Source organism: Adiantum capillus-veneris, chromosome 25 (genome assembly GCF_014529385.1).
Source record: "Adiantum capillus-veneris isolate H3 chromosome 25, ASM1452938v2, whole genome shotgun sequence".
Taxonomy (NCBI): Eukaryota; Viridiplantae; Streptophyta; class Polypodiopsida; order Polypodiales; family Pteridaceae; genus Adiantum; species Adiantum capillus-veneris.
In genome coordinates, this window is record NC_140955.1 from 46,373,404 (window position 1) to 46,400,963 (window position 27,560).

General features: G+C 43.6%; 1 protein-coding gene across 1 annotated transcript in view; it reads right to left on the reverse strand.

Moving 5' to 3' along the window:
- Window positions 1-6,840: 6,840 nt before the first annotated feature.
- LOC147424818 (uncharacterized) overlaps window positions 6,841-27,560 on the reverse strand; it is a 71,596-nt gene continuing 50,876 nt past the window's right edge. The window contains exons 3-4 of the mRNA XM_086499734.1: window positions 8,683-8,807; window positions 6,841-7,165 (exon numbers count right to left, since the gene is read on the reverse strand). Of these exons, the coding sequence (XP_086355860.1) occupies window positions 7,079-7,165; window positions 8,683-8,807 (212 nt within the window). The 3' untranslated portion in view covers window positions 6,841-7,078. The remainder of the gene's footprint in view (window positions 7,166-8,682; window positions 8,808-27,560) is intronic.

Genomic DNA, 27,560 nt, shown 5'->3' on the forward strand with positions numbered 1-27,560 from the left:
GAATGTTCATGTAATAGCAACTATTTGACTTTTCGACACTGAACTCTTAAAAGCTACCAGAATAGGGGAACATTTCGACGGGAGAGCCTTCCCATCAGGAATTTAGCATATCATTTCAAAAGGAGAGTCTTCCCCCATTAGAATAAGACAACTTTTGCTAAAATGTAGTAGTGCTCAATAATGATAAGAAGCACCGGCAAGTATACCCAAACTCAAAAGTTTACCAAACTTTGACCAGGTCACAAAGTTGCACTACAAGGGTTTGAGAGAATGGTTGTTTAGTCTTCTAGAGAATGCATACTTTGTTTTGATTTGGAACACCAACTGGGAGATAAATAACAACTTTATCAAGAATTGAAGCACTATCTTTGATCCCGGACCACACAAAAACACAGGTAAGTCCTCCGACTCCACCCACACTGGACATACATGGCAAAGAGCCTCTTTAATAACCTGCACAGGTTGCCATGCAAACACATGTATGATTTGTTGATGCAAGACAATGGCACCTTATGTCTCTTTCGTGAAAGAGAATTCTATTTGTGTAGCCGAGCTGCCGTCTATAGAGTTGTGGCATAGCCGGCGGCTAGGCCATATGAGTCACAAAGGGAATGAAAGTCTTGCAATGTTCTGGTATATTCCTATGTTAGATTACTCTAACTTCTGTTTATGTGAGCATTGCATCAGGTTGACATTAGCGCCTTTGGACAAGGAATTAGGGAGTCCTCTAGATCTTGTTCATAGCGAATTGTGTTGATCTATGCAAGTCAAGTCTCTAGGGAGCATTATACTTCCTCACATTCATAGATGACTCTACTAGAAAGGTGTGGGATTATCTTTTGAAGTAGAAGAGTGACGCCTTTAGTGTCTTTCAAAAGTTCTTAGTCTTGGTAAAGAACAAATCGGATCGAAAGCTTAAAGCTTTGCGAAGTGACGACAGAGGCAAGTACATCTCCTCCAAGTTCAAGGATTTATGCAATAAACAAGGCATTAAGAGATAGTTTACCACGCCTTACATACCGCCCAAGACGGTGTGGCTGAGAGGATGAATAGAACCATCCAGGAATGGGTCACTTCTATGTTGTCTATAGCCCACTTGCCTCAAGAGTTTTGGAGCGAAGTTGTTGTATTGGCTGCTTATTTGATCAATCGGTCACCTAGAACACATGTGAAGTACAAGGTTCCACAGGAGATGTGGAAAAACAAATAGCTCGATTATGACAAATTACGTGTATCTAGGTGTGTCAAAAGCGCTTAGACAAAAGCTGGATCCCAAATCACATATCGTCTCTAGCACTTGGAATCTAAGAAGATTATACGCAACTCACAATTGATATTTAACGAGTCTAAGATGCATAGACAGTCAGTGAAAGACATTGAGTATTGCAGAGTAAGGTTTGAGGATGTTGCCTCACCACCAGTTACAAAAAAAAAATTATGTTCTAGTGATGCACCTTCCACTAGTACACACACACATGTTACTCCAAAGAGATCGGAATTCAGCAGTCAGGCACTTTGGAGATCTACTCGTACATCGCGTGTAATTGAGCATTTGGAGCCAGGATTGCTAATCACTGAATACGGTGAGCCCACTTGCTACAAAGATTCCATTCAAATGGACGATAGCATAAAGTGGAAAGAGGTTATGCAATCTGAGTATAACTCGATCTTAGCAAATGAAACTTGAGAATTGACAGAGTTACCTGTGGGCAAACAGGCATTGCCGTACAAAGTGGATTTCAATGAAATCTTTTCTCTTGTGGTCAAGATGACTACATTGTATCTTGTGCTTGGTCAAGTAGCCATCGAGGACATGGAATTGGTCCAAATGGATGGGAAGACAATGTTTCTTCATGGGGATCTTGAAGAGGATGTCTACATGAAACAGCCAGAAGGTTATGCGATAAATTATGAGAAGCCACACGGACAGAATTGGTGTGTAGACTCAAGAAATCTTTGTATGGGTTAAAGCAAGCCTAAAGGCAATGGTACATTAAGTTTGATAAGTACATTCAGTCCCAAGATTACGTGCGGAGCCAAGAGGATCACTGCTTGTATACAAGGAGGTTGAACGAATCATTTTGATTTTGTACATGGATGATATGCTCATAGCCAGGAAGTCCAAAGATGAGATTACATTTCTCAAGGATGCCTTAAGCAAGCTGTTTGCTATGAAAGATTTGGGCGATGCACATCATTTTCTTGGTATTGTATCAAGAGAGATCGCAAACGTGGTATACTAGAAAATTTGCAGGAAGAGTATGTTCACAAGGTCTTACAACATTTTAATATGCAAGGAGAGAAAGCATTGAATACCCCAATGGCTGCATACCAAAAACTTAGCGACCATGATTGTCCCAAATCGGATGGTGAAAAGTTAGAGATGAAAAAGGTTCCATATTCTTTGGCAATTGACAGTCTCATGTTCGCCATAGTTAACACATCCAAACATTGCATTTGCAATGGGAGTGGTCAACATGTATATAGCAAATCCAGATAGAAAGCATTGGGAAGCAGAGGAGCACATCTTGCTACATCAAGCGTTCAACCAGCAAGTGCTTACGCTTTGGGAACATTGATGCATCCATAATTGGATACACTCATTCGGATTATGCGGGTTGTGTGGACACTAGGGGATCCACATCCGGCTACGTTTTCTTGTTCGTTGGAGCGACAATTTCTTGGAGATCATGTTTCTAGAATTGCACTTCGTCTTCCACCATTGAGGCAGAGTATTGTTGCAGCTTTCAGTTCCAATAAGGAAACTGTGTGATTATCTCATCTAATGGGAGACCTTGGTATACACCAGACTCCAATGCTATATGCGATAGTCAGAGTGTGATTGCATTAGCAAAGAACCCCGTGTTTCACTCTAACTCATAGCACATAGAGGTCACGTATCATGTGGAACAGGATATTTTGGCTAGAAAACGCATTGAGTTAGCCAAAGTTCACACGGATGAAAAACCAACAGATACTCTAACGAAGAGCTTAGCCTCAGAGCGGTTCGCACATTGCATAAAGATGATGGGCGTAGGATGAAGTTATAGTCATGCTTCACATTTATACAATTGTACATAATAGCCCGTACATTCTTTAGCCACTTGGGTCACGTTGGCCTTCAAGTGGGAGATTGTTGGATTTCAAGCCCCATGGCCAATCTCAGTCGGATGCCTGTCCACCTACATTATTTGCTTATAATCGAAATAAGGAGTTGAGATTCATTGCTCTCATGTGCTCCACCCAATACTGTGTACTTCTTCTCCCTCCCCCTTCTCTCTTTCCCTCCCTTGCACTCACCTCCCCGGTTCCCACAGTAGGAAGGAGAGCCGAATAAATAATGTGAACTTTTTGCTCACCACCAATGAGTTTGAGAGCTCGATATATATTCAACTTATATCAAGGAACAATGATAGAAGTTGAAAATTGTGAACGTAGACATGTTATAAAAATGTGCATCAAGTTTAGATTTGTTTCATTGTTGCAAAGAAAGGCAAGAAAGCAATATCAACATCTTTCGTTTGAGCTATGCTAGTCACCTCTTTGTTATTGATTGCTTTAAATTGAATGCATAAAGATATGGAGGTGGACGTTTAAAAAAGAAACTCCAACGCCATTTCCAACCCCAACAAGTTGCCTATATATGTATGTCTACCAATCCAGTTCAAGGTATTACAAACTTGTTTCCATGAGGCAATCAAAAATTTGGGAGTTTGAGAGGGTATTATTAAGGGAACAAGCTATAAAAACTTTATTCCAATGAGATATACTCTATTTACCATGAGTGCACAATATCCCATAAAATTTGTGACCAAAGAGTGAGAAATTCCACAAATTTATGAATAAATGTGGAACTTCTAACATTCATGTAAGATCTACAATTCCTAGACCTCGTTGACATTTAAGTCACAAGCTGTGAAAGTTTTATTGTAGTAGTCAAAGGCTCCACTTACCATGAAAATAGTGAGAAGATCTACATACAATATCCTATAAAGTGTGTGAACAAACAGTAAATTAGTGAATGAACGTGGGTCTTCTAGCACCCATGTAAGATTTAGAATTCCGAAATCCCCTTAACATTTTGGCCACGAGATTTTATCCCAAGAAATGAATTAAATAGTGAGGTGAATAACCCCTTAGCCATGGTCTTCCTAGCAACATCTTGTAAGCATCTTGCAGGTCTATTACCGAGAAACTCGCGTTGAACCAAAAGCACTTTTCGATTTTGGATAAGAAAGAAAGTGAGTACTTTTTTCTACAATCAAGCAAGGGAAATAATATAAAAGATATGGAATGATGATAGATTGTACAATCTTGAGTCAAACATTAGGTGCCACTCAAAAGCAATGCTATGTAGCCATCTTAGCGTGAATTTGGTACTTTGCCCAATCCATGAGTTGCTTTGTGGAGAGTTAGAAAAGCCATAGTGTTTTTGTAACGATATTTCGAAGAAATAGAGTATCATCACTCACACAATTGAATAAGAGATTTATCTTATCATGTGTAAAATATAATCAAATTTAAACATGGAGACAATCACATAACCACAAGCAAAAACTTAAGAGACAGATGAGAGAACACATTATTGAAGGGTGGAATGGCCGAACCCTCCCAATAAGACCCTTTGTATCATGAAAGCATTATCTTGCCAAGAAAGTGGCATTTTCATCATGCCAACATAGTAGCCTTCTCTGATCTAGCCAACAATTTTGGCCTTCTTTGATCAATAACTTTGATTCACAAAGTCGTTTCGTTGAAGGAGCATTGTCTTCCTTCTTTAACGTCTTCTCTTCCTTATGTGGAAGCATCACAAAAACATACGAAGCTCTTCAAAAACACATGCATACTTCTCTTTAGAAGAGTTTTACTTACAAAATTTCATGCACAGTTCATGCATGCCAAATAACCTCATCTTCCCCACGACTAGTGAAAATGATTTGTGAGTAAAGGTGTTGTTGCAAATACCAATAGACATTAAGACCTAAAAATGATACCATAGATGCCTAGAGCTTAGAGATAACTTTTGCTTTGAGAATTGGGCTGCGCAATTCTGACAAGTGAAGCTCAAGCTATGGCTGTTGCCTAGAGGGGCTATTTTTGCATATGCTACAACATGCTTGCTTGATCTAGAGTGTCCTTTGCCAGCAAAAATACCCTTGTCTCTTCTTTTTAGAGCTTTTGGCTTTGTTTTGATAGCCTCCTCTCATCTTTTCCAATCAAACCTAAGCTCCATGCTATAACCAAGTAAAAGCATGCGAAGTATTTAACCTTAGAAAGTGGACACTTCAGCTTCACAAAGTTCACATCTGATAATAGATTCTTGATCATGGATTCTCCACTTCAAGTCAAAATTGAGACAAACCATGTTAAAATCTGCACATAAGACCAGAGAGGAGATTGATAGATGCTAAAAAGTCCTAAAGATCTTGCCTTTGTTGTTTGCTATTATTAGCTCCATAGATATTGAGAATGAGAACACAATTGTTGCCAACGTACCATAATACCCACACATCCACCTTATGGGGGGTCCAAAAGATCTCAGGTTGTAGGCAGTTAGTACCAAAGAAAGAAAAGCCCCTATGACAATTTTGTACCCCATAATATGCAAAGCCTTTAATTTATGTTCTTGCAGACACAACACATCAAAATTGTTACGACAAAATCAAGACCATAGACAAGGACATTTATAAGAAATATTGAACATTTAACATCAAATGAGACACCAACAATGCATTTCCGAATCCAAATTGCCTCAAATGTTCTCGTAGTTTAGTTTGTTCACATACATAAGCCATTAGTGAGTGAACAACATATTCTCCATTAACTTGGCCACTGCATTTGATAGTTTTCCACAAAGGTTAAAGCTGAGGGAATGAAAGAGAGATCAAACTGTGCAACAATAGGCTTCAAAAGTTCAAATGGATTGCCTCTAGAGTAACCATAACTAAGTTTAGGCTTGAGAGGTGGTACAATCACAACTTGTTTTTAACTAGATTTTTGATTCAAGGTGAAGCCAACTTGGTCCTTACTACTATGGGTAGCTACATTATGGCCATGAGTCGATGAGTTACGCGAGGTATTTGGTTCAAGAGTGTTCAATGGCAACATATTGGAACGTTCATGTAATAGCAACTACTTGATTTTTCGACATTGAACTCTTGCTACCAGAATAGGCAAGGAACATTTCAACGGGAGAACCTTCCCATCAAGTATTTAGCATAACATTTCAATAGGAGAGTTTTCCCCCATTAGAATAAGACAACTTTTACTAAAATGAAGTAGTGCTCAACAACGATAAGAAACACCGGCAAGTAAACCCAAACTCAAAAGTTTACCAAACTTTGCCCAGATCACAAAGCTGCACTACGAGAGTTTGAGAGAATGGTTGTTTAGTCTTCTAGAGAATGCATACTTTGTTTTGATTTGGAACACCAACTGGGAGATAAATAACAACTTTATCAAGAATTGAACCACTATCTTTGATCCCGGACCACACAAAAACACAGGTAAGTCCTCCAATTCCACCCACACTGGACATACATGGCAAAGAGCCTCTTTAATAACCTACACAGGTTGCCATGCAAACACATGAATGATTTGTTGATGCAAGACAATGGCACCTGTAGAGGTGAATAGTTGCATATGATCGATTGATGCAAGACAGTGGCACCTGTAGAGGTAAATAGTGAAAATAACTTCCAAAAAAAAAGAGATCTACAAATGCAAATCCTAAGCCAAAACTATTCTGAGCTAATAATTCAGAACTTGACAAACAATTGGTGAATAGAGAGAGAGAGAGAGAGAGAGAGAGAGCGGGGGGGGGGGGGGGGAGGGGGGGGCAGTCATAATAGTTTCTCGATACAACTTTGATATACTACATAAAATGTAAAAATGGATCTTACTACAAGGTGGAGGACTTCTCGAGGATTTTTAAACCTAAAAGTTCGCCGTGTACGCTTCTGTCTGCTGACCTCTATGTAGAAGTTTCTGGAGGTGCTAGATCCAAAAGCAATTTATAATCTCCACCAAAAATAAGAATGGTGCATAAAATTGCAATGAGAAATGAAAACAACCCCCCTCAGCAAACAATTTCAACCTTCCTTGAGCAGGCCATGTATGTGAAGTATATTGTCCACAAGAAAGAAAAAGAATTGCTAACCAAAGGCTGCAAAACAATAAGAAGAGACATGTTAGACCACTTGCACTAAACAGTAACTCTCTCTCTCTCTCTCTCTCTCTCTCTCTCTCTCTCTCTCTCTCTCTCTCTCTCTGTGATTGGTCTCATAGGTCATTTTGGCCTTTTGAAGACGTTAATATAACATTTCATTTCATTTCTCTCTCTCTCTCACACAACGTTAAATATTCTCTTCTTCTTCTTCTTCTCTCTCTCCTCATTCGCCAGGACCTGGCCCAATTGGACACCAGGAGGACATGGATAGAGCCGACACAAGAGTTGGGCACGAAGATGGCTTTCTATAGAGAGCATCTTCTCCGACTCACACGGGATGGGTTTGTGATTCGACCCAGCTATATGGATACACATCTATCTCAAGGATAACGGTGTGCCATTGGTCAGATATGGACATCTTCCCACCAGCTTGAGATTGATACTGGTAGATTCAGAGAAATACCAGCAGCTAACAGGATATGCCACCTATGCCATACAGTGCCAGAGACAGAGATGCATTATATATGTTAGTGCACAGTGTATTACGAGATACGGGGTCGCTTCCACTGTCTATTTAGAGAAGGCTTCGGACCCTTCTCCAGAGTCATGAGCTATCAGGACCAGAGATGTCTAGGACTGTATCTATTTGAGTTACACAGACATAGAGATAGTTTACTAAGGAGATCTGGAGAGAGACAATCCCAGAGACAGATTTCTGATTTCTTCACACCAAACACTGGACAGATAGAGGAGCAGCCACCATTGCAAAGCTCAACTCATACTCACACCCGCGGTACTCTCATTGACTGAGCATTGGAGCTAGGGAGATCGAGACGCCCACGATTGAGGAGAGGAGCTTCACAGCATCGACGAAGACTACAACAAAGGATTCGAGCCATACTATCTTGACATCCAGAATACAAATGAGGATGGATTCATCACCCATTGTATCTCTCTCTTGTATTGGGAATCAATTATAACGGTGATCACACATACCCCACACAGTTCCAGCTAGTAACACTTCTAGATTCAATTTAGTATCTCCTTTTTTGTACCCAGACATGGTATCAGATTCACCAGTATGTAACAGATTGGTCTCATAGGTCAGTTTGAAGAAGTTTATATATCATTTCATTTCATCGTGTGTCTCTCTCTCTCTCTCTCTCTCTCTCTCTCTCTCTCTCTCTCTCTCTCTCTCTCTCTCTCTCATATGCACCCACTTAAGTTTGAGTTGGACAAGAAGGAACTTCGGCCTTGTGTTCAAGCCATTTGTTCACGCACAGAAATAGGTCAGAAAGGCATGAATTTCCAAACTATGAGAAGGGCTAAAACACTCAGCACAAAACGCACAATCAAGAGAAGCACATATACCTCCATGCGGAGGATATTGTATACATACACTCAAATGTACCAATACAAGCACACACGCACACTCACATGGTCATCAGAAGATTGCATCATAAGCTGTCGTTGTTGCTATCCCAAAAAATCATTTTTAATATTACAGAACATACCTGGAGATGAACTGGCACATATCGATAGGTAATGAAATCACAAATTGGCCAGTACATGAGACCACTTCTTATAGTGGGTACAAAATCCCGTTTGAGGCGTGAAAATATCTCATCTGGTGATTCGCCTGCACCAAACAACCCAAAAAAAGTGAGCCGACCACAAAATCATTCAAGTTACTAACTCTTGATACCTTACATAGGTAAACCAGACAAGAAAAAACAGGGACACTAGCCATACTGGAATATGTGGAGTGCACGTGTGTGCGCATGCATTTATGTCCTTTGTGAAGGAGGGTGTGCTCAAACAAAAGTGAAGCGTGCCTAAAGCATTCACTCATTAGTACTAAAAGGACTTCAAACAGAGCTATGGTGGAAGAAGCTGAGTCCATAAATATCAGCAGTTTGAAAGCCATAACCCTCCTGCCATGATGAAGAAGGATTGTTTCATGGTGGGATTGAAGAGTACTCTACAATGGAAAGCAAAGTCGAAGAACCAGGCACAGTTAGTGAAAGCAGTCGCAGTAGAGAAGACAAACAAAGAAGGGAATTTCAAACAAATGATGCAATTGGGCTAAGGGAAGCCCATACAATAGGTAGTGAGCAAATTCAGCTCTATAAACAGTTAAGAGCGATGGCTACAAATGCATAGGTGGTGCATACACACCTACATATTTTGCCACTGGCTCCTACTACTACAACCACAAGAGAGACCAAAGAGTTACAAAAAGACATCCGAAAAATGGACCTTACGAAAAACTTAAAAGTCTCAATCTCATAATGGCCAAGTGCCAAAAGTCCACCCACAATTCTTGTTGTTACAGGCTTGGACACTCCAGGCCAGAAATCAATAGCAACACGAGAGAGAGAGGAGAGTCGACATGGCACAGCACAGCTCCGAGCCAAGACGCACTGGCCCCAAAGGCTGGCGCCCCTTCCAGTATTTCTTTATTATTATGCTCGCAAAGTACAACTCCCGAGGGTCCAACTCTCTCCGAGACTCTACGTCCAGATGCTCTGTAGAAGAGTGGCCCAAAGGGCACTTATAAACAGTACAAGGGATGCCCAAAAGCAGAGCCCCAAAAGCACTTGGTCAAAAAACATTGCACCCAAAAGCACTTGCTCTCCAAAATCTTACTTAAAACTGCCCAACAGCCAGCAGCGCAAAAAACAAAAATCCGTATAGTCTGCCACGTCATCACGTGCAATGCAAAACGCGGAATTCCGTACAGCCTGCCACGTCGGCACGATTTACGGAAAACTCAGCCAGAGTTCAAGCTTTCAATAAATTGGGTTTAGGCTCCTCGGTCGGTGCTCTTTAAGTTCTTTAAGTTGGCAGGGGGTTAGGTTTTTTAAAATCCTAACCCCTTAGGCCGTGTCAGCTTGTCAGTATCCCTAAAATCTCGAACAATCTGTGACAAAGGAGAGGAGTGGCTCCGCACCGCACCAAATTCATGATGTTGATTCATCGGTAATTTTTGTCATAGACACCGCTAATAATCCAAAAGCTTCAAGGTACAGCTCTCTCTGAAGAGAATTTGCAATGTTCTCCTCCATCCACTTTGCATCAAGAGGCCAAAAAGTACCCTTGACCAAATTATCCAGCGGACCTAACTTACCTTTTTGTTCTTTTCTTGTACCCTGTGGCCAATTGGTAGCAGGGTGTGGCCAGTTGGTAGCCCTGCTGGCCTCCGTTCTTGGCACGTCAATTTGGATCTTTTAAAATTCTCTGATCTACTAGCTGATTCCATTTATGTTTGTTTCTTGTGCCTTGGGACCTATTGGTAGCCTCGCTTGCCTCCCCTGTATGCTCGCATTTCAATCTCAATCGTCGGAACCCTCAGATGAACCATTAGTTGATTCACCTGCTTTGTCGAAACCCTCAAATGCACTACCATTTGGTTCTCTTTCTTCCTCGAAATCCTTTGATGAACTTGCATTTGGTTCCCTTAGTTTGTCGGAATCCTCGGATACACTACCATCCGATTCCCTTACTTCATCGGAACCCTCTGATGAACTTCCATCCGGTTCCCCACGTTCGTTCTCTTTACTAGAAGACTCTTGTCACGAGGACATGGCAATTGCTAACTTGAGTTGTTGGTTTCTTTCCGATGATTTTTATTTAATTTTTGGGACTCTCTTTTTGAAGTTGCAAATGACCAGACATTGCCTGGCCAGTGTGAAACGGCCGATGGCCGAGAGTTTCACCCGCAGTCGGGAAGGACGGGTCACCACAAGTTGGTAGGGCTAATCGGCACCGGAATCCGAGCAGTAAAAGGGTGTCTAGGCTCAGCTTAAAGTCATTTAGGCCCCTCGCGGCACTTACAAGTTGGTGGGTACTAGGGAATTAACTCAAAAGAGGCAAACTGGACACATGGCGGCTCCAGGCTTATCTGCCAGATCTGCCCAATTTGAGAGTGGAGGCTAGTTTTTGTTCATTGGCGGTTGCTACAGTGTGTGTGAGTAGTGGGTGCAGATGATCACAGCTTTAATGGAAAGCTTGCCTTCTCCCTTGCTCTATGTAGCGCGATGATTTGCTCTCGCGCATCTCCCTCCCCTTTGCACATATGGTAATGCCCCACTAGTTGGGCTTCTCAGATGACCATGTACAGTGATGGGGGTTTTATGCGCGTCTGCCAAGGCAAGAGCCTTTTGTACAGGAACCGGATTAGCTAATTGCTAATCCCCTTCAGGTACGCACAGTTCCATCAGGAAGGAATGCGAAAACAGAGAGTTTTCTCGCTTGAAAACTCGTCGGATTTGAAAGGGAGATGTCCCATTGCGTGCGGGAGCACATGAGACACGCGTAGGCGTGCTCGCCCCGCCCGGAACGGTCCAAAACAAAGAATTACAGCCTGCTATGTTTTTCTGCAGGTTTAGGGTTTCGCACCTAAACTGCGGGGAATCGTCAGGGAGGCCTCGGAAAGGCCTTGGGATGCGTGTACAGGGCAGTAGGAACCTAAAAGTGGCAAAACAAAAAATTACAGCATGCTGAAATTGACCTGCAGCTCACTGGAAAGCTTCCATACCGCAAGGGAAAGTGTCCTTGACGTGTACTTTTGACCTACAGGGATATTTGCGCCGTTATGCTGGCGGAATTGGGTCAAAAACCTGCAATTACAGCCATGGACAGGTTTGGACAGCTTGGTGAGGACTAGGTGCAAGGGTTCGGATCGTTTATTTGTCAGGGAGCCTCGCGAACGCATTGGGTGCTTGTATAGGCCATTTTGGAGAGATTTCAAGCGAGGAATCTCGTCTAATTCAAGGGGCAAGTGACCCTATAGGTGCGAGAGCTCGAGGGCTACCCAGAAAAGTGATCGGCACGCGGATTGGAGCGCAAAACAGAGAATTCAGCGAGCTGCAATTTCTCGCCAAGTTTTGCAAAGCGCTCTAAAGTGCGTGGAAAGTCAATGTTTGCTTGGGATTTTGTTCGTGGAGACTTCTATTGTGGTTATGTTGCCGAGTTGGAGTAGAGGAATTTCAGCCCGATAAAAGTGGGACATCTTGTGGAAGTTTACAGGTTTTTCTCAAGTATAATAAGAATAAAGACATACCGGAAGCGACGCCAGTCTTTGGGGCAGACAGGGTATCATTGTCTGCTTGGTAGCGCTCTAGCTGCCAGGCCGTGGTTTGTCTTGAAGTGTTGAATTCCAATCACAGGCTTACTAGTGAAGTTTCTCTGTGTGTCTAAAGTAAAGTAAAGAATTTCGGGTGAAAGCCAAAGCCTACCGCCCCACGGGCCGGTTTCAACTCTTGCCCTATTGAAGTGGACACTAGCCTGTCCATATGATAAGTGAATGAAACGCATGCATTCCAAAACCTTGCTTGGCATGTCCCATCAATCTCTGAAAAGAATTGGACTTCTGTTGCAAACAATACCTGTTGAATCTCTTTTGGCAAACCACAACAAAACTGCCCAATATGGTCTCTCAAAATGACCCTCCGAAACGAGGACATTAGCAAAGAGGTATCTTAAAACCTCTTGCAGTAGTCATCCAACGTGTCTTTCTTAGTCATTCTCAGTGACGACATCTTCTTCATAATCCTCTGATATCCAACTTGATGTGAAAATTCTCTTAAATTTTATCCACGTTGTAGGTGCTTCTTTGCATTACAACAGAGTAGACCATGAGGTCTTTTCCTTTCAAGTAAGAGGCCACCCTTTGCACCTTGGAGCCTTCGGAGAACCGACCTCTCAAGAAGGTGACGTCAAACTGCTGTATGAACTCAAGGGCTCGACGGGTGTTTTGATAGCCTGAAAATGTATCAAACCTGATTGCTTGATCCCATCCTTGAACTTGGTTTTCTTGTCCATTTGTTCACTGTCAATAGAGGACGAGATCTCCTCCTCTAAATTGTTAGATGGCCTCCATGCCTTCTAGCCTTTTTCAAAAATCTACTTTTCTTGCTCTTCCTCCGCTTCTTCCGCCCTTTCTCATCCTCTTTGAAACTAGAGGACAACGAATTGTCGAAACTCTCACAAGAGGAAGAAAAACCTCACCCGTCCTTGAAACAAACACGCTTCTTGCATCTGCTTACCACCTTGAAATTCGACTTCCAGGTCAAATAACCGAGGAAATCCATTGAGCCTTTTCGTAACTGGTTCATCTTCTTTTCAAGAGCTTCGTCAAACTCTTTCTACGAGTACACTTTCCACTTTTCTGCAGTCGGCTTTTCTTTCAGCTTCCTTCACGCTTTGAGAGGAGAATCGACGGGCTCTCGCCATCTCAAATGAATCTCATCAATCAAGTAATCCTTCAAATGCTTCACATATTTCGGGTTTTGGGAGTACTTGATCAATCTTTTTTCACACATGTCAACCTGCACTTGACATTTGTACTCCGTTCTCGCAAAATTCCCGCCGGAAATTCACATAAATCTTCGTTGATTTCTTCAATTCCCAATGCCGAACTCAACTTTTCTTCACCTACCCGCAGAGGGGTTTCTTTTTTGTCAGATTCTCTATGAGAACCCACGTGTGTTGCAGAAAGGATCGGATCCTCCCTTGAAGAAGAATCGTTCTTCACTCAGATCCCATTACAGGCTTGGACACTATAGGCAAGAAATCAATAGCAACACACGATCATGTCACGTGACATGTAACCCTATGTGCATGTGGACAAGCTATTCCTAATTCTAAGGTTTAGGTAGCCTAGGAAGTGTTCTGGCACCCTCGTGAGACTGTACGCGGGCCATGCATGTTGAGGCACTTAAGAGTAGCTGCATACTCTCTGATTGCACAATCCATGATCAGTAGCACTATCGTCAGTACCAAGCATGAGCATTTTCCAATACATGAACCCTTTTTTGCCAAAGTGCAAATGAACCACCTCTTACACTTATTATTTAATAAGTGAACTTTTATTTACAAATCGTGGGCTGGGGGGAGCTCTGCTCGACCCAGGCATAAGCACCTATATATGTGGCCCACGGGGCACCATGAAGAAACAGAAGACTCCAGGTAAGAAGACCAAGCAACACAAACAACAGTGCACCTCAAGACCCAGCATTCCTCGCATTTTTTCTCAGCAGGAACTCGGCATTTTCAGCATTAGCCCCTTGGCGTTTTTGCATCAGCAAATCAGCCCTTAGCCTCGCGGCTCAGGACCACTTTCCCGCACCAAATCCTCGCCAGAATTAGCCAATGCCATCAGATTCAGCCAGCGTTTTCAAATTTCAGCCACCATCGTTTTTGCATAGCCTCGTCGTCGTCATGTCATCGTCACCGGCACTTGCAGATTCAGCCCTAGACCAGCGTTCAGTTTTCAGCCAAGCCTCAGCCCTAGCGTTTTCCATTTTCAGCCTTCAGCCTTCGTCGTCGTCGTCAACATCACCGTCGTCGTCAAGTACCACAGCATCTAGAAGCATTGTACCAAACCTTGTGCAATTCTCTCTCTCTCTCTCTCTCTCTCTCTCTCTCTCTCTCTCTCTATCATACACTTGCTACACGACAAGTCATGGGAGGAGTACAAATGATTATGCCTTGGTGAGATACGATGCATTGGAATTGGTCCATAGTTTTGAAGTGGGTAGCAGGCTACCAACCTCCGACCATACCCCAATTCATATATGCCTACACATGCCCAGTATGCCTATTGTCAACACAATGAATACACCAAATTGGTCATACAAAATGCAACTCACGAAGAAAGAGGACTATGCTAGTCTCTTAGATAGATTACTGTTTAACCGGAACATGCCTTGTGACATTGAAGAGACGTGGAAGATCTTCCGACATGCAATGGAGGAAGCGGCAAAAATTACTATGGGCAAGTATCAAAATAGTAAGACCAGGAAGGGTTTACCTCATAATCCTTGGTTTGATGCAGAATGCAAGGAGGCCAAACGCAAGATGAGAGGCTTAGCACAACAATCAACTGAATGGGAATGGGCTTCTAGAGAATACAATACACTCAAGAGGAAAAAGAGACGCATGTATGAACTCTCAAAAGAACAACAAGACCTCAGCAGGTTCAAGAAAGAGCCAAAGAAGGCTTGGCATAACATGAAGGGGAAGAAAGGGGATGTGATGGGAGATTTCAGCCTAAATGAAATGTATGCTTATGTACAAACTTTGTATGCCCCGTCGGGGACTCAAGAGGCGATATACACGGGGGCTCATGCCGAACATCCAAAGCCCATCACCTTCCAGGCAGTCATTAAAGGCCTCAAAAGCCTGGCGAATGGGAAAGCAACTGACACATTACATCTTACCTCTGAAATGCTGAAATGGTCAGGTATTGAGGCTAAGAAATGGATACACCATATGATGAATCAAGCAATCAACCAATACTTACCCCAAGATTGGCAAGAAAACTGGGTGAAAGCGCTCTTTAAAGGAGGTGACCGCAATTTGCTCGCTAATTATCGCACCATCATGGTGAGCTCATGTATGGCAAAACTATTTGGAAGCATTATTGAGAAAGATCTTAGCACATGGGCTGAAAATAACGGGAAACGTGCCATTGGACAAGAAGGATTTAGAGCCCGCCACAGCACGATAGACCACCTTATCACACTCCGGGTCTTGATGGATGAAACCAGGCTAAAAGGCAAAACCCTGTATTGTTGTTTTGTGGACTTCACGAAAGCGTTTGACACAGTATCCCGTCAAGGGCTATGGTCACGTATGGAAACTCTGGGAGTTCCTATGCATCTCAGGGCAGCAGTGGGACGTCTCTACCAAGAGGTCAGATGTAAACTCAAGACAAACACAGGTTTCTCACAAGAGTTCAGGAGCACTAAGGGAGTTAAACAAGGATGCCCTTTGTCACCTACGCTTTTTGGACTATGCATAGATGAGCTTGATGATTTCATTAACAAGGCTATGGGAGAGGGGAGAGATCACCCTAGCATTGGTACTTTCACGCTTCTGCTCCTCATATATGCCGACGATGTGGTTCTCTTTGCCTACAAGGCACTCCTTCTACAGAAACTTTTGGATGCAATACATGCATTTTGCAATGCAACGGGCTTGTCAGTCAATGTAGCCAAAAACAAAGGTTATGTCAATCCACACATGTAGAAATGAGAATCAGCCCATCATCACGTATGACGGGCAAGCACTCCAAGCGGTTGAGAGGTTCAAGTACTTGGGCATCTATGTACCTTCAAACCATGCATGGGGAAGTTGCGCGCAAAACAGAATTGATGCAGGACAAGCGAAATACTATGAATTTGAGAACATGTGCAAGCAAAGTGTCACAAGGCGATGGGAAATCAAGTCTCTAGCATTTGATGTATGCGTGGTCCAAACAATACTTTACGGTGTAGAGGTATGGGAGGGGAGTATCCCTGCTAGCACTTGGAATGACATTGAAAAGATACAGAAAAAATTCCTATGTAGACACATGGGGATCAAAACTACCACCCCATACTCAGTGATGCTTTTGGAGACAGCAAAGAGACCCTTGGAAATGCAAGCCTTACAGAGGGTACACAGATACCTCATGAAAGTTAAGATGATGCCGGAGAGCCATCTACCCCACATGGCATGGCAAGCCGGATGTAAACCGCAAAAGAATTACAAGAGTAAATTTCTCACATCCAGTCTCGTAGAAGACATACGGAAATGGTTCTCTAGATGGAATGTGGGAGACCATGTGGACATGCACATAGAGGAAGGCACTGAACATGAGCATGGGCTGAATTTTGAGAGAAGCATACTTGAAGCCCTACACACTAGATGGAGTACAGCAGTACACAGGTCCAAATTTGAATACTACGGCAAACACATCAATACACAATATTGGGAGACCTACAAGACTGGGGACACCCAGATGCATATCAGGACACCTATGTCCCACCAGGCAAGACGGGCCATTACTTTGATGCGGACGCGATCACACATGCTCAAGATTGAAACGGGAGGGTGGTTGAATATTAAGGAAAATAGAAGGACATCCACACAATGCAATTTAAACAAAGTGGAAAGCGAGGCCCATGTCACCATCGAGTGCCCAACATACGCACACATCCGTGTTGATTTCCCATTGCTATTGCAAGGAGATGTCACCTTTGAGGAGCTTCTCTCTCGGACATACCCCTCCCCAGTAGCTTTAGGCATCTACTTTGCCAAAGTATTGGATCATCACACAACACTAACACACAAGAAAGCTACTAGCCCACTACCCCCTCTACACACATGAGGGGAGCCTCTTGTAGATTTTATTTTTTTTGTGGTCCCATGGGTCATTTTGGCCCCCCGAGGACGTAAATACAACATCATCATCATCTCTCTAGCACTCTCATGCACGTTGTATACACAGTTTTCCACTCTTTGTTTTGGTCATTGCACATTCTCTCTCTAAGCAAGGAAGGCTCTCCCTTCCTCTAAAGTAAAGGGAACCTTGAGCACTCACTGTTCACTCATCCTGAGCTTACACCATCATTCACTTCCGCTAAACATTACAGAACAGAAACTGCAAAAGCATTGAACTCAGGGAGACTCGAGAGAGTGTGTCATGTGACACAGGACAAGCTACTTCATGACAAGGGTTCAGTTCAGTTTAGTCAGTCTAGAATAGGAAGTGATCAGGCACTTTTGTGAGTCTGTTCGCAGACCGTCCATGTCCAAACACTTAATTTAGATGCATATCCTCTGGTTGCACACAGCATGACCATCAGAACCCATCAGGAGCATTTTTACAGTGCATAGACCTATTTTCCCTATTTTTGACATTTTTCACTTATTATTTTTAAGTGAGTTTTGTTGGGAACTAGGTAGGGCAAATTGGCAAGTATAGTATATAAGAAAACCTGGCACTAGCACTTTCTGGCAGAAGAGGCAGCAGGAGCTTCGGTTCACCACGCACCTTCTCAGCAAGACCCCCCAGCAATGCCTAGCGTTTTTGCAACACAGTAGCAAGGCTAGCGTTTTTGCTCTTGCAGATTCCTGGCGACAACAGACCAAGCAGAAGCTCCAGTGTTAGCATATTCTCCACAGCAAGACCAGATCAGCCCAACGTTTTTGCATCAGCTTGACACCCTCAGCGTTTTTGCAGATCTTCGCGACAAAATCAGCCCATAGACCAGCGTTTTCAGTTTTCAACAGTTAGAACCCACAGAAGAACCCCCGAACCTCGCAGATCTCACCTTCCCGCAGTAGATCCTCGCCACATGGTTAGATCAACCGAAGTTTGCAGCTTCAGCCCAGAAAACGCAGATTTCAGCATGTGCGTTTTCAGCGCGTCGTCGTCGCATCGTCGCCATCGACATCGTCACCGACATAGAGTCAGAATTCAGCAGATAAAGATTTTCAGATTTCAGCCCTTAGCATTTTCAGATTTCAACCCGTGTCGTTGTCGTCCTCATCGTCGTCGACATCATCAGAAAGTCCAAAGCATTGTAGAGATTTGTGCAATCATTAGTAGACCGCTCTCGCCATAGAGAGAGGGACCTTTGGAGGAGGGTTTGACAACTTTCTGATGTCGTATTCTTCTCTATCTATCTCTCAGTCTCAGCACTTCATTCATAGTGTTCATCACTTTGTTTGTGTCCATTGCACTCTCTCACTAAAGGAACGGAAGGCTCTCCCTTCCGTAAGTAAAAGGAACCTTGAGCACAGTTCGGAGCACTCATCTTGAGCAAAGTTCAACATTCACTTCCGCAGCACCTTACATTGTTATCAGAGCTTTGGCAGTGTTCTGTATCACTCAAGGAAAGAACCACAAGAACCACAGAATTTTTTTTGCTTGTTGCGGTCGCACGTAACCCGTCACCTTGGGCGTGTCGATTCCCAATCGTGTTTTTGAAAAGTGATAGGAAACCCAAGAAAGAAGGGCTTGTCCAGCCTCCCCTTGTGCCTCTTTTCACTCATTGAGAGCGGACCGTGCAGTTAGCAGCCAGCCAATCGACGTGAGGTGGGAAAAAGCAACCTTGGTGTGAGCGCAAGGCCACCAAGGGGTGCGCCTGCGGAAAAGAGAAGAGCTCGCGTGAAGAGAAGATCCTTCTCTAACACAGATTGCAAGCTAAAGAAGAACCTCAAGACCCTCAAGAACCTCAAGAACTCAACACCCTCAAGACCCTTGAGAACTCAAGACCCTCAAGGAACCCAAGAACCCAAGACCCACAAGAACCCAAGTTCCTCGTGAACTTAAGAACCCACGACTTCAGTGGATGGTCATCACTCGAAGCGGAATGGATACTTCGCATGGAGGTGATGAGCAAGGAAGTGGAGGAGAAGAATTTTCTCCACCAGGCCCTTCCCCATCTACGCCAAGGATTGCACTAATTCCTATGGAGGCTTTCGACAAGATGATGATGGACAAAAAGTTAGAACGCAAAGCAAGGAAGTTAGAACGCAAAGCGCAAGGAGCAAAAAGAATGGCAGAAATTGATTGTAAGTACCAAGAAAGAATGAAAGCCATAGCGCGTGAGAGCGAACAAGCACGCTTGGAAGCCAAAGAAAGACGAGCCGAATTGGATCGTGAGCGCGAAGTAAGAGAAGCAGCATTTGATCGCGAGAACAAAGCAAGAAAAGAAATGAACGACCAAAACATGAAAGACATGTTGCGACTCTTTTCTCAAGTGCAGACACAGATGCAAGAAAGGAGACTCTCTCCGTCTCTTCTTCTCCCAAGCATGACAACATGATTTGCATGATTATGATAAGCATGATGATTTGAATGACAATGATAAGCATGATGATTTGAATGATAATGACAAGCATGATGAATTGCATGATAATGACAAGCATGATGATTTGCATGAAGATGATGTGATTGTTCACAAGGATGATGTGTTAGTTGATAGTTTCTCTAGTGAAGCTAACGAGACGATCAATCACGAAGCACCGATCTTGGCTCTCGAGCCTAGAACCAAAGAACCCCCTCAGGAAGAACCGATCTTGGCTCTCGAGCCTAGGTCCAAAGAACCCCTTAGGAAGAACCGATCTTGGCTCTCAAGCCTAGGTCCACAGAACCCCCCCCCCCCCGCCCCCGGAAGTATTATGTGTACGAATGATTAGTCAGCACGCATTGTTCAAGTGTTTCATTCGTGATGCTTTCTTGTATTTTAGTCACCGTCCTTATGTGATCCCTTTTAACACAAGCATGCCATATTGCATGATGAACACGATTCACTCATGAATGAGCACGGATGTATGCGGATTACTCATGAAAAGATGAAATGTTTGCATTCAAGGAATTCACATTTCATGTCTCTTCCTTGGCATGACACAGTATCCGAAAGAGCATTGAGCATCAAGTATCGGCATTTTCATTGTGATTTGCCACAGTTGATTGATTTAGATCACAAAAACGAGTTTCGACCCCATTGTTTGCGTGTGTTTGATGAACTGTTTGGCACTCCGTCACTTTGTTCATCTGCAATGTGCATTGCATGCATAGTTCTTTCGAAGAAATAGAATTTTTCCAGTCACTTTACATGGAATGGGTATGTTCATGTTTTTGTGTTGGAAGTGGTTTCAGGAATTTTCATCCTTGGAGATTCTTGAAGAAGGTAGATGCATGACTCTCGACGAAGTTGAAGCATTGAAGGAGCCACAGATGACTTTGTGTCGCTTTCGGCGCGGCCCAAAGAAGCAAGAGTTGCAGACCTTTATGAAGTTCAAGTATCGCATGACCCACGCATCAGAGTCGGCCGGCAATGAGTCCTTTCCGGGATTCCAGAACCTGTTGGCGATCTCCCTCGATGCCATACAGTTCAGTACCAGTACCTCACTTTGAAAAGGAGGGGATGTCACGTAACACATCTAACCCTATGTGTACGTGGACAAGCTACTTCATGACAAGGGTTCAGTTCAGTTCAGTCAGTCTAGAATAGGAAGTGATATGGCACTTCCGTGAGTCTGTTTGCAGACCGTGCATGTCCAAACACTTAATTTAGATACATATCCTCTGGCTGCACACAGCATGACCATCAGATTTCCATCAAAACCCATAAGGAGCATTTTTAGAGTGCATAGACCTATTTTCCTTATTTTTGACATTTTTCACTTCTTATTTTTAACTTACTTTTGTTGGGAACTAGGTAGGGCAAATTGGCAAGTGTAGTATATAAGAAAACCTGGCGCTAGCACTTTCTGGCAGAAGAGATAGCAGGAGCTTCGATTCAATAGCAAGGCTAGCATTTTGCATCCACAGGACAGCCAGCGTTTTTGCTCTTGCAGATTTCCTGGCGACAGTAGACCAAGCAGAAGCCCCAGCGTAGCAGATTCTCCACAGCAAGACCAGATCAGCCCAACGTTTTTGCATTAGCCTAACACCCTCAACGTTTTTGCAGATCTTCGCAACAGAATCAGCCCATAGACCAGTGTTTTCAGTTTTCAGCAGTTAGAACCGTAGAAGAACCCCCAAACCTCGCAGATCTCACCTTCCCGCAGCAAATCCTCGCCGCACGGTTAGATCCGCCGAAGTTTGCAGTTTCAGCCCAGAAAACGCAGATTTCAGCATCTGCGTTTTCAGCACGTCGTCGTCGCATCGTCGCCATCGACATCGATGCCGACATAGAGTCAGATAAAGATTTTCAGATTTCAGCCCTTAGCATTTTCAGATTTCAGCCCATCTCGTCATCGACATCGTCGGCAAGTCCAAAGCATTGTAGAGATTTGTGCAATCAATACTAGACCACTCTCGCCGTAGAGAGAGGGGCCCTTGGAGGAGGGTTTGACAACTTTCAGGTGTCGTGTTCTTCTCTCTCTATTTCTCACTCTCAGCACCTTCATTCACAGTGTTCATCACTTTGTTTGTGTCCATTGCACTCTCTCAGTAAAGGAACGGAAGGCTCTCCCCTTCAGTAAGTAAAAGGAACCTTGAGCAAACACTCATCTTGAGCAAAGTTCAACATTCACTTCTGCTGCACCTTAGAGAGAGAGAGAGAGAGAGAGAGAGAGAGAGAGAGAGAGAGAGTGTCGATACGCCACGACAGAGTTCCGAGCCAAGATGCACTCGCCTCAAATGCTAGCACCCCTTCTGGTATTTCTTTATTATTATGCTCGCAAAGTACAACTCCCAAGGTCCAAGACTCTGTGTCGAGATGCTCTGCACAAAAGTGACCCGAAGGGCACTTATATACAGTACAAGGGATACCCAAAAGCACCTAGTCAAAAAGCATTGCACCCAAAAGCACCTGCTCTCCAAAAGCTTACGTAAAACTGCCAACAACCAGCAAAAAAAAGCGAAAATCCGTACAATTTGTCACATCATCACTTGCAACGCAAAACGCGGGATTCCGTATAGCCTACCACGTCAGCATGTCAGTGCCATTTATGAAAAACTCAGCCAGAGTTCAAGCTTTTGAAAAATTGGGTTTAGGCCCCTCGACTAGTGCTCTTTAAATTCTTTAAGTTGAAGGGGGTTAGGTTTTTGAAAACCCTAATCCCTTAGGTCGCATTCGCCATCTTCTGGGTTCAGTTTCTCTTGTTTTCTCGGCCATTTCTTTCCAATTGGGCACGCCATGTTCAATATGGTAATACATTTCAAAGAAGAAGACATGTGTAATCTTGTAGGTTTTGATCATTTGAATTGTAGACTTCCACCAACGAGTTGCTTCCATATCACAAAACTTTCACTTCATACTAAGCATCAGACATACACCAAGGAGGTAAGCAGAGGTGGAGATTTAAGCCCTTCTTGTGTGTACCTCTTGTGTTAATCTGAATTCTACAGAATATTATAAGCTTGAGGCTTGGACAATACCCAGTGTTGCCAAGAAACGCGTTTCTTCACTCATGAAACGTACGAAACGTTTCAGAAAGGTTTCTGTATGAGTTTGGACGTTTCAAAGGTAAAGTCAAGGCTCGTAAGTTTTCGCACGTCAGGCTGTAGCATTGATTTTTTTATCGTTTAAAAAAGTTATGTATTCTAATGATGAAAGTTAGTCCTATTCTCCCTCTTTTTCATGTTTAATTGTAAGGTAATGCTTAAAACATAGATCTCAGCTTATACCACTTAAACTTACGTACATTTCTTTAGTTTGCACCAAACTTCTGTTTTGGCGTTTCTTTCTCGGACGAAACCGTTTCGAAACTTCTAAAACTCGTTTCAAACAAAACGTTTCGAAACTCCGTGGCAACTATCACAATACCTTTATCTAATTGTTACTTCAAGGAGACACTACAGAATGGATTGAAGCTTCCATCTCCTTCGCGGTGGAACTGTGCGTACCTATGGGGGACTAGCAATTAGCTAATGTGGTTCCTATACAGAAGGCTCTTGCCTTGGCAAATGCGCATGAAACCCTCGGAACTCTACATGGTTATCTGAGAAGCCCAACTAGGGGGACATTACCATATGTGCAAAGGGGAGAGAGAGATGCACGAGAGAAAATCATCGACCTACATGAGACAGGAGAGAAGGCAAGCTTTCCATTAAAGCTATGATCACCTGCACCCACTCTCACACACTCACTGTAGTTCACAATGAGTTAAAAATCAGCCCTCTCTCAATTTTGGGCGCCCCCTCTTGGATGAGACTTCTGGAACTTGAAAGTTGACCTGCAGGTTGCTCTCCTACTGCCATGTGTCCAGTTTGCCCATTTGGTTTAATTTCCTAGTACCCACCAACTTGAAGTCTTGTTGAGGGACCTAAATGACTTTAACTAAGCCTAGCCACCCTTTTACTACTCGGATTTCAATGCTGATTGGCTCAACTGTCACGTGCACATCGAACCCTATGTGCATGTGGACAAGCTAATTCCTATTTCCGTTAGAGCTCTTGCAGATGTTCCTTGTCCTTTACACCGTTGGTGGCTTTTGGTTGTTCAACTTTTTGATATACAGTAGCAAAGTAAGGTTGTGGTGGAAGTGCCTATCTTTCAAAGGCTCTATCACAAGTTTGTGACGTGGCATCCCCAACTTAAGGAACTCGCCGAGAAGACAAGGGGTTAAGAGTTACAAACTCTTAACCTAGAAGAACTTAAGCTGTGGTCGAGGGGCTTGGGGGGTTAGGGTTTTGAAAACCTAACCCGTGCCAACTTGAAGAGCACCAACGAAGGGGCCTAAAACCCTAAAAAACAAAAGCGCGAGGGCTTGGCAGATTTGCGTTGATATGTTGACGTGGCACAACTAGACAGATTTCCGGATTTTGTGTTGGCTGATTTTGGTGTGTGCTTTTGGGGGTAGATGCTTTTGGTGCTTATGGGCTAGAGCTTTTGGGGCTCTGCTTTTGGCATTCCTCATATTGTTTATAAGAGCCCCTGCGGCAGTCTTCAGAGAGCATCTAGAGGCAGAGCCTCGGAGAGCTGGACCCTCAGGGAGTTGTGTTATGAAGCAATAATAAAGAAATATGAGAAGGGGCATGGGGCCAATGCATCTGGGGACACAATTCTGCCGTTCCGTGTTGACTCTCCTCTTCTCTCTCTCTATTCAAGTTCAATTTAGTTATTTGCAATTTATGTTCGCGTGTTGCTCTTAATCTTTGGCTTGGGGTGTCCAAATCTATTACAAGCTCCTATCATCCCTTCTCCACTTAGCTTGCTAGTGGCACTTTTTACTCTCTTTAGGAGAGGTTTTTTAACCCTAGCTTTCAATTTGCTTTAGTTAGCCATGTGGCTAGCTGTATCCAATTTTTACAGTTTCTAAATTGTCACCTTCGGGCCTGCTTTGTAATCAATGACGTTCTTGCCCTCAAAGTCGGTACCATTTGGGCATTCTAAGGCCAGTTTTTACAGTTTCTAAATTGTCGCCTTCGGGCCTACTTTGTAATCAATGACGTTCTTGCCCTCAAAGTCAGTACCATTTGGGCGTTCTAAGGTGTGTGTGTGTGTGTGTGGCTTCTTCACCCTTTAATCCTTAAAGGGAGCACGAGAGAGTGCGTATGCGTGCTCTCTTTCTTCGCGAAAAGAGCCTAAAATGAGAGGAAAGAGCTTCTTTATATAGAGCCCTAGTCTAAAAAAGGAAAGAGATTGTCACAAAATAATGATGTGGCATGGCCTAAAGGACAGAGCCCAGGTAGAAGATCTCGAACCTAACTTATGGACAGAGCCCAAATTAAGAGTTCTGACCTAAGAAGTTGTACCAACTTATGGTACCCCGGCTGAGGGGCCTAAAAACCTCGTAAATATAGCAAGGGACCCCAATTGCTTAAATAATGCTAACGTGGAAGTGTTGTAGGCAGACCTACGAATCGTGTTGACTGCTGATGTGGCATTGTACGGAATTTACGCGTTTTACGAAACACCCCAAGGGGCGCTAGCTTTTAAGACCTGATGCTTTTGAGTTAAGAGTTGTTCATGTAACTACTTCTGGCCAAGGGCCTTTAAGAGTGTGCCAAGGCCTCCTCCTTTGGCTAATTAGCTTGGGAGCACTGTGGAGAGAGAGGACCCTCTGACGTTGTACTTGTTGAACCATAATAATAAAGAAATACCGAGAAGGGCGGGCCTGTGGAGGGGCGTTAAGCCCTCAAGGTCGCCCACCATCACACAACGAGATTCTACATGCAGCTCGTGCGCCCTCTCGACCTGCATCTCTCTAACTCACTCGCAACCTACTGGTTTGAATTCAACTCTCCGGCTCACTCGACCTAATTGTTTTGAATCTTGCGATTTGTGAGGACCTGCATCTCTCTCTCTCTCTCTCTCTCTCTCTCTCTCTCTCTCTCTCTCTCTCTCTCTCTCTCTCTCTCTCTCTCTCTCTCTCTCTCTCTCTCACCTCGACGACCTATTCTTGAATAACTGCAAGCTTGGCCCTCCTTCAAAGGCCGCCTTGTCTTCACGAGCCATAGGCTTGGTCCTACTTCAAAGGTGCAGACCACTCTGCATAACCTCTATTGACGGGTTGCATCTTCAAGCCTATCTCAAACTCAAAGGACTCTGTTCCCACAGCTTTACCCAAAAAACAAGCACAACCAACCAAAGAGGACAGCGTTTCCCTTGCTTTGTGGAGGCTTCATAACAAAGATTTTGGTTTTCCTTGCTCTGTGGAGGCTTCATAACAGAGATTTTGGATTCCCTGTAGGATCAAAAACTCCAATGTCCTCCTTCAACACGCAGATTTCTAGTGCACGCAAGAGTTTTCTTGCAGTGGCAGCTGCGCCCAAGAAAGATCCCACCGCTCGCCAAGATGCAAGGCTCACATCCCTAGAGGCTAAGATCCAAGAACTTCTTCTAGAGAATGCTCAACTCAAAGAACGCTTGAGTAAGCTCGAGACAAAGGCAAAGGAGAGCAAAAGTTTGCTTGCAAAAACACACGAAGTCGAAGCTTCTCTCACTGAGACTGTCAAGACAGCTCAGAAAGAAGACCATGAAGCAATACATAAGAAGATTGATAGCGGAATACAAGCAACCTTACAAGAATGCCGGCTACAAGAAGCCCTCGGCCTCAAAATTCGGATTGGAGGGCTTTGCTCAACATGGTGCACTGAGGAGGACACCCTTGAAGAAGCCATCACCAAGCTCAATGACATTCTTCAACCAATCAAAATCGAGCCCGACACTATCTCTTGGATCAACGATACGCATAGGCGTGTGCCACTTGGTCAATGCATCCTCACTTTCAAAAACAAAGAAGAGCGGACGAGGCTGCTACATCAATCCTATCCCCTTAAGGGGACAAAGCTTTGGATCGCAGAAGAACTGACCACAAATCAACTCAAGCTTAAGGCAAGCCACGCGGCCGATTTCTCTTCTACCGAAAAATCTTATCCTTTTCTCGCAGCATTTCTGGATTCCAACAAGAAACAATCGACTTCTTCTGCATTTGCGAATGCGAGAGGAGATCACAAAGAAGATTCTCATGAGCAATCAGAGGAAGAGTACGGCCCACCTTGGCCTACTCAATTCGAGATTGAAGAGATGGAACATCGACAATTGGTTGACGAGGCAACAAAGCAAATGATTAAATTACGAAGGATCCAAAATTTGCACAATTTTTGTCTCAGTAATCCCTTGCAGAAGTACATACCCAGTGGCAGAAGGCCACAAAGCCACCCATCAAACCGGCAATCAAGAAACCTCCTTCTCCGAGGATGTTTACAGAGCAAGAATTACAAGAGGTGGTTCAGACACAGATTAGCCGACTTTTGGACGCAAACAACAAATTCAAAAAGCACGATAAAAAGCACAAGAAAGGGACTGACTTCCGAGCTATTTGGGTCGCCAATCTTCTTTTGCATCGGCAAGAGATGCAAAAGAAGCGTGTACGATTTGAAGGACTACCGAGTTTCTTCTTCTTCTTCTTCTTTTGACAGTTCTTCTAGCTCTTCTGACTCGAGCAAAGGAGTCAGAACAGGCAAAAAGCGAAGCAAAAAGCAAATCTTCGAAAAGGGCAAGAAAAAGGCAAAGAAGCCTAGATTTCGCCCAGTTTCTGATAGTTCTACAGAGGAGTAATCCTCAGACAGCTCGGACTCCAACGATCATATGTTTTACGCAAAGAAGATACAAAGCCAACTAATATGACTTCCTTGAAGATAAAAGCAAGAAGG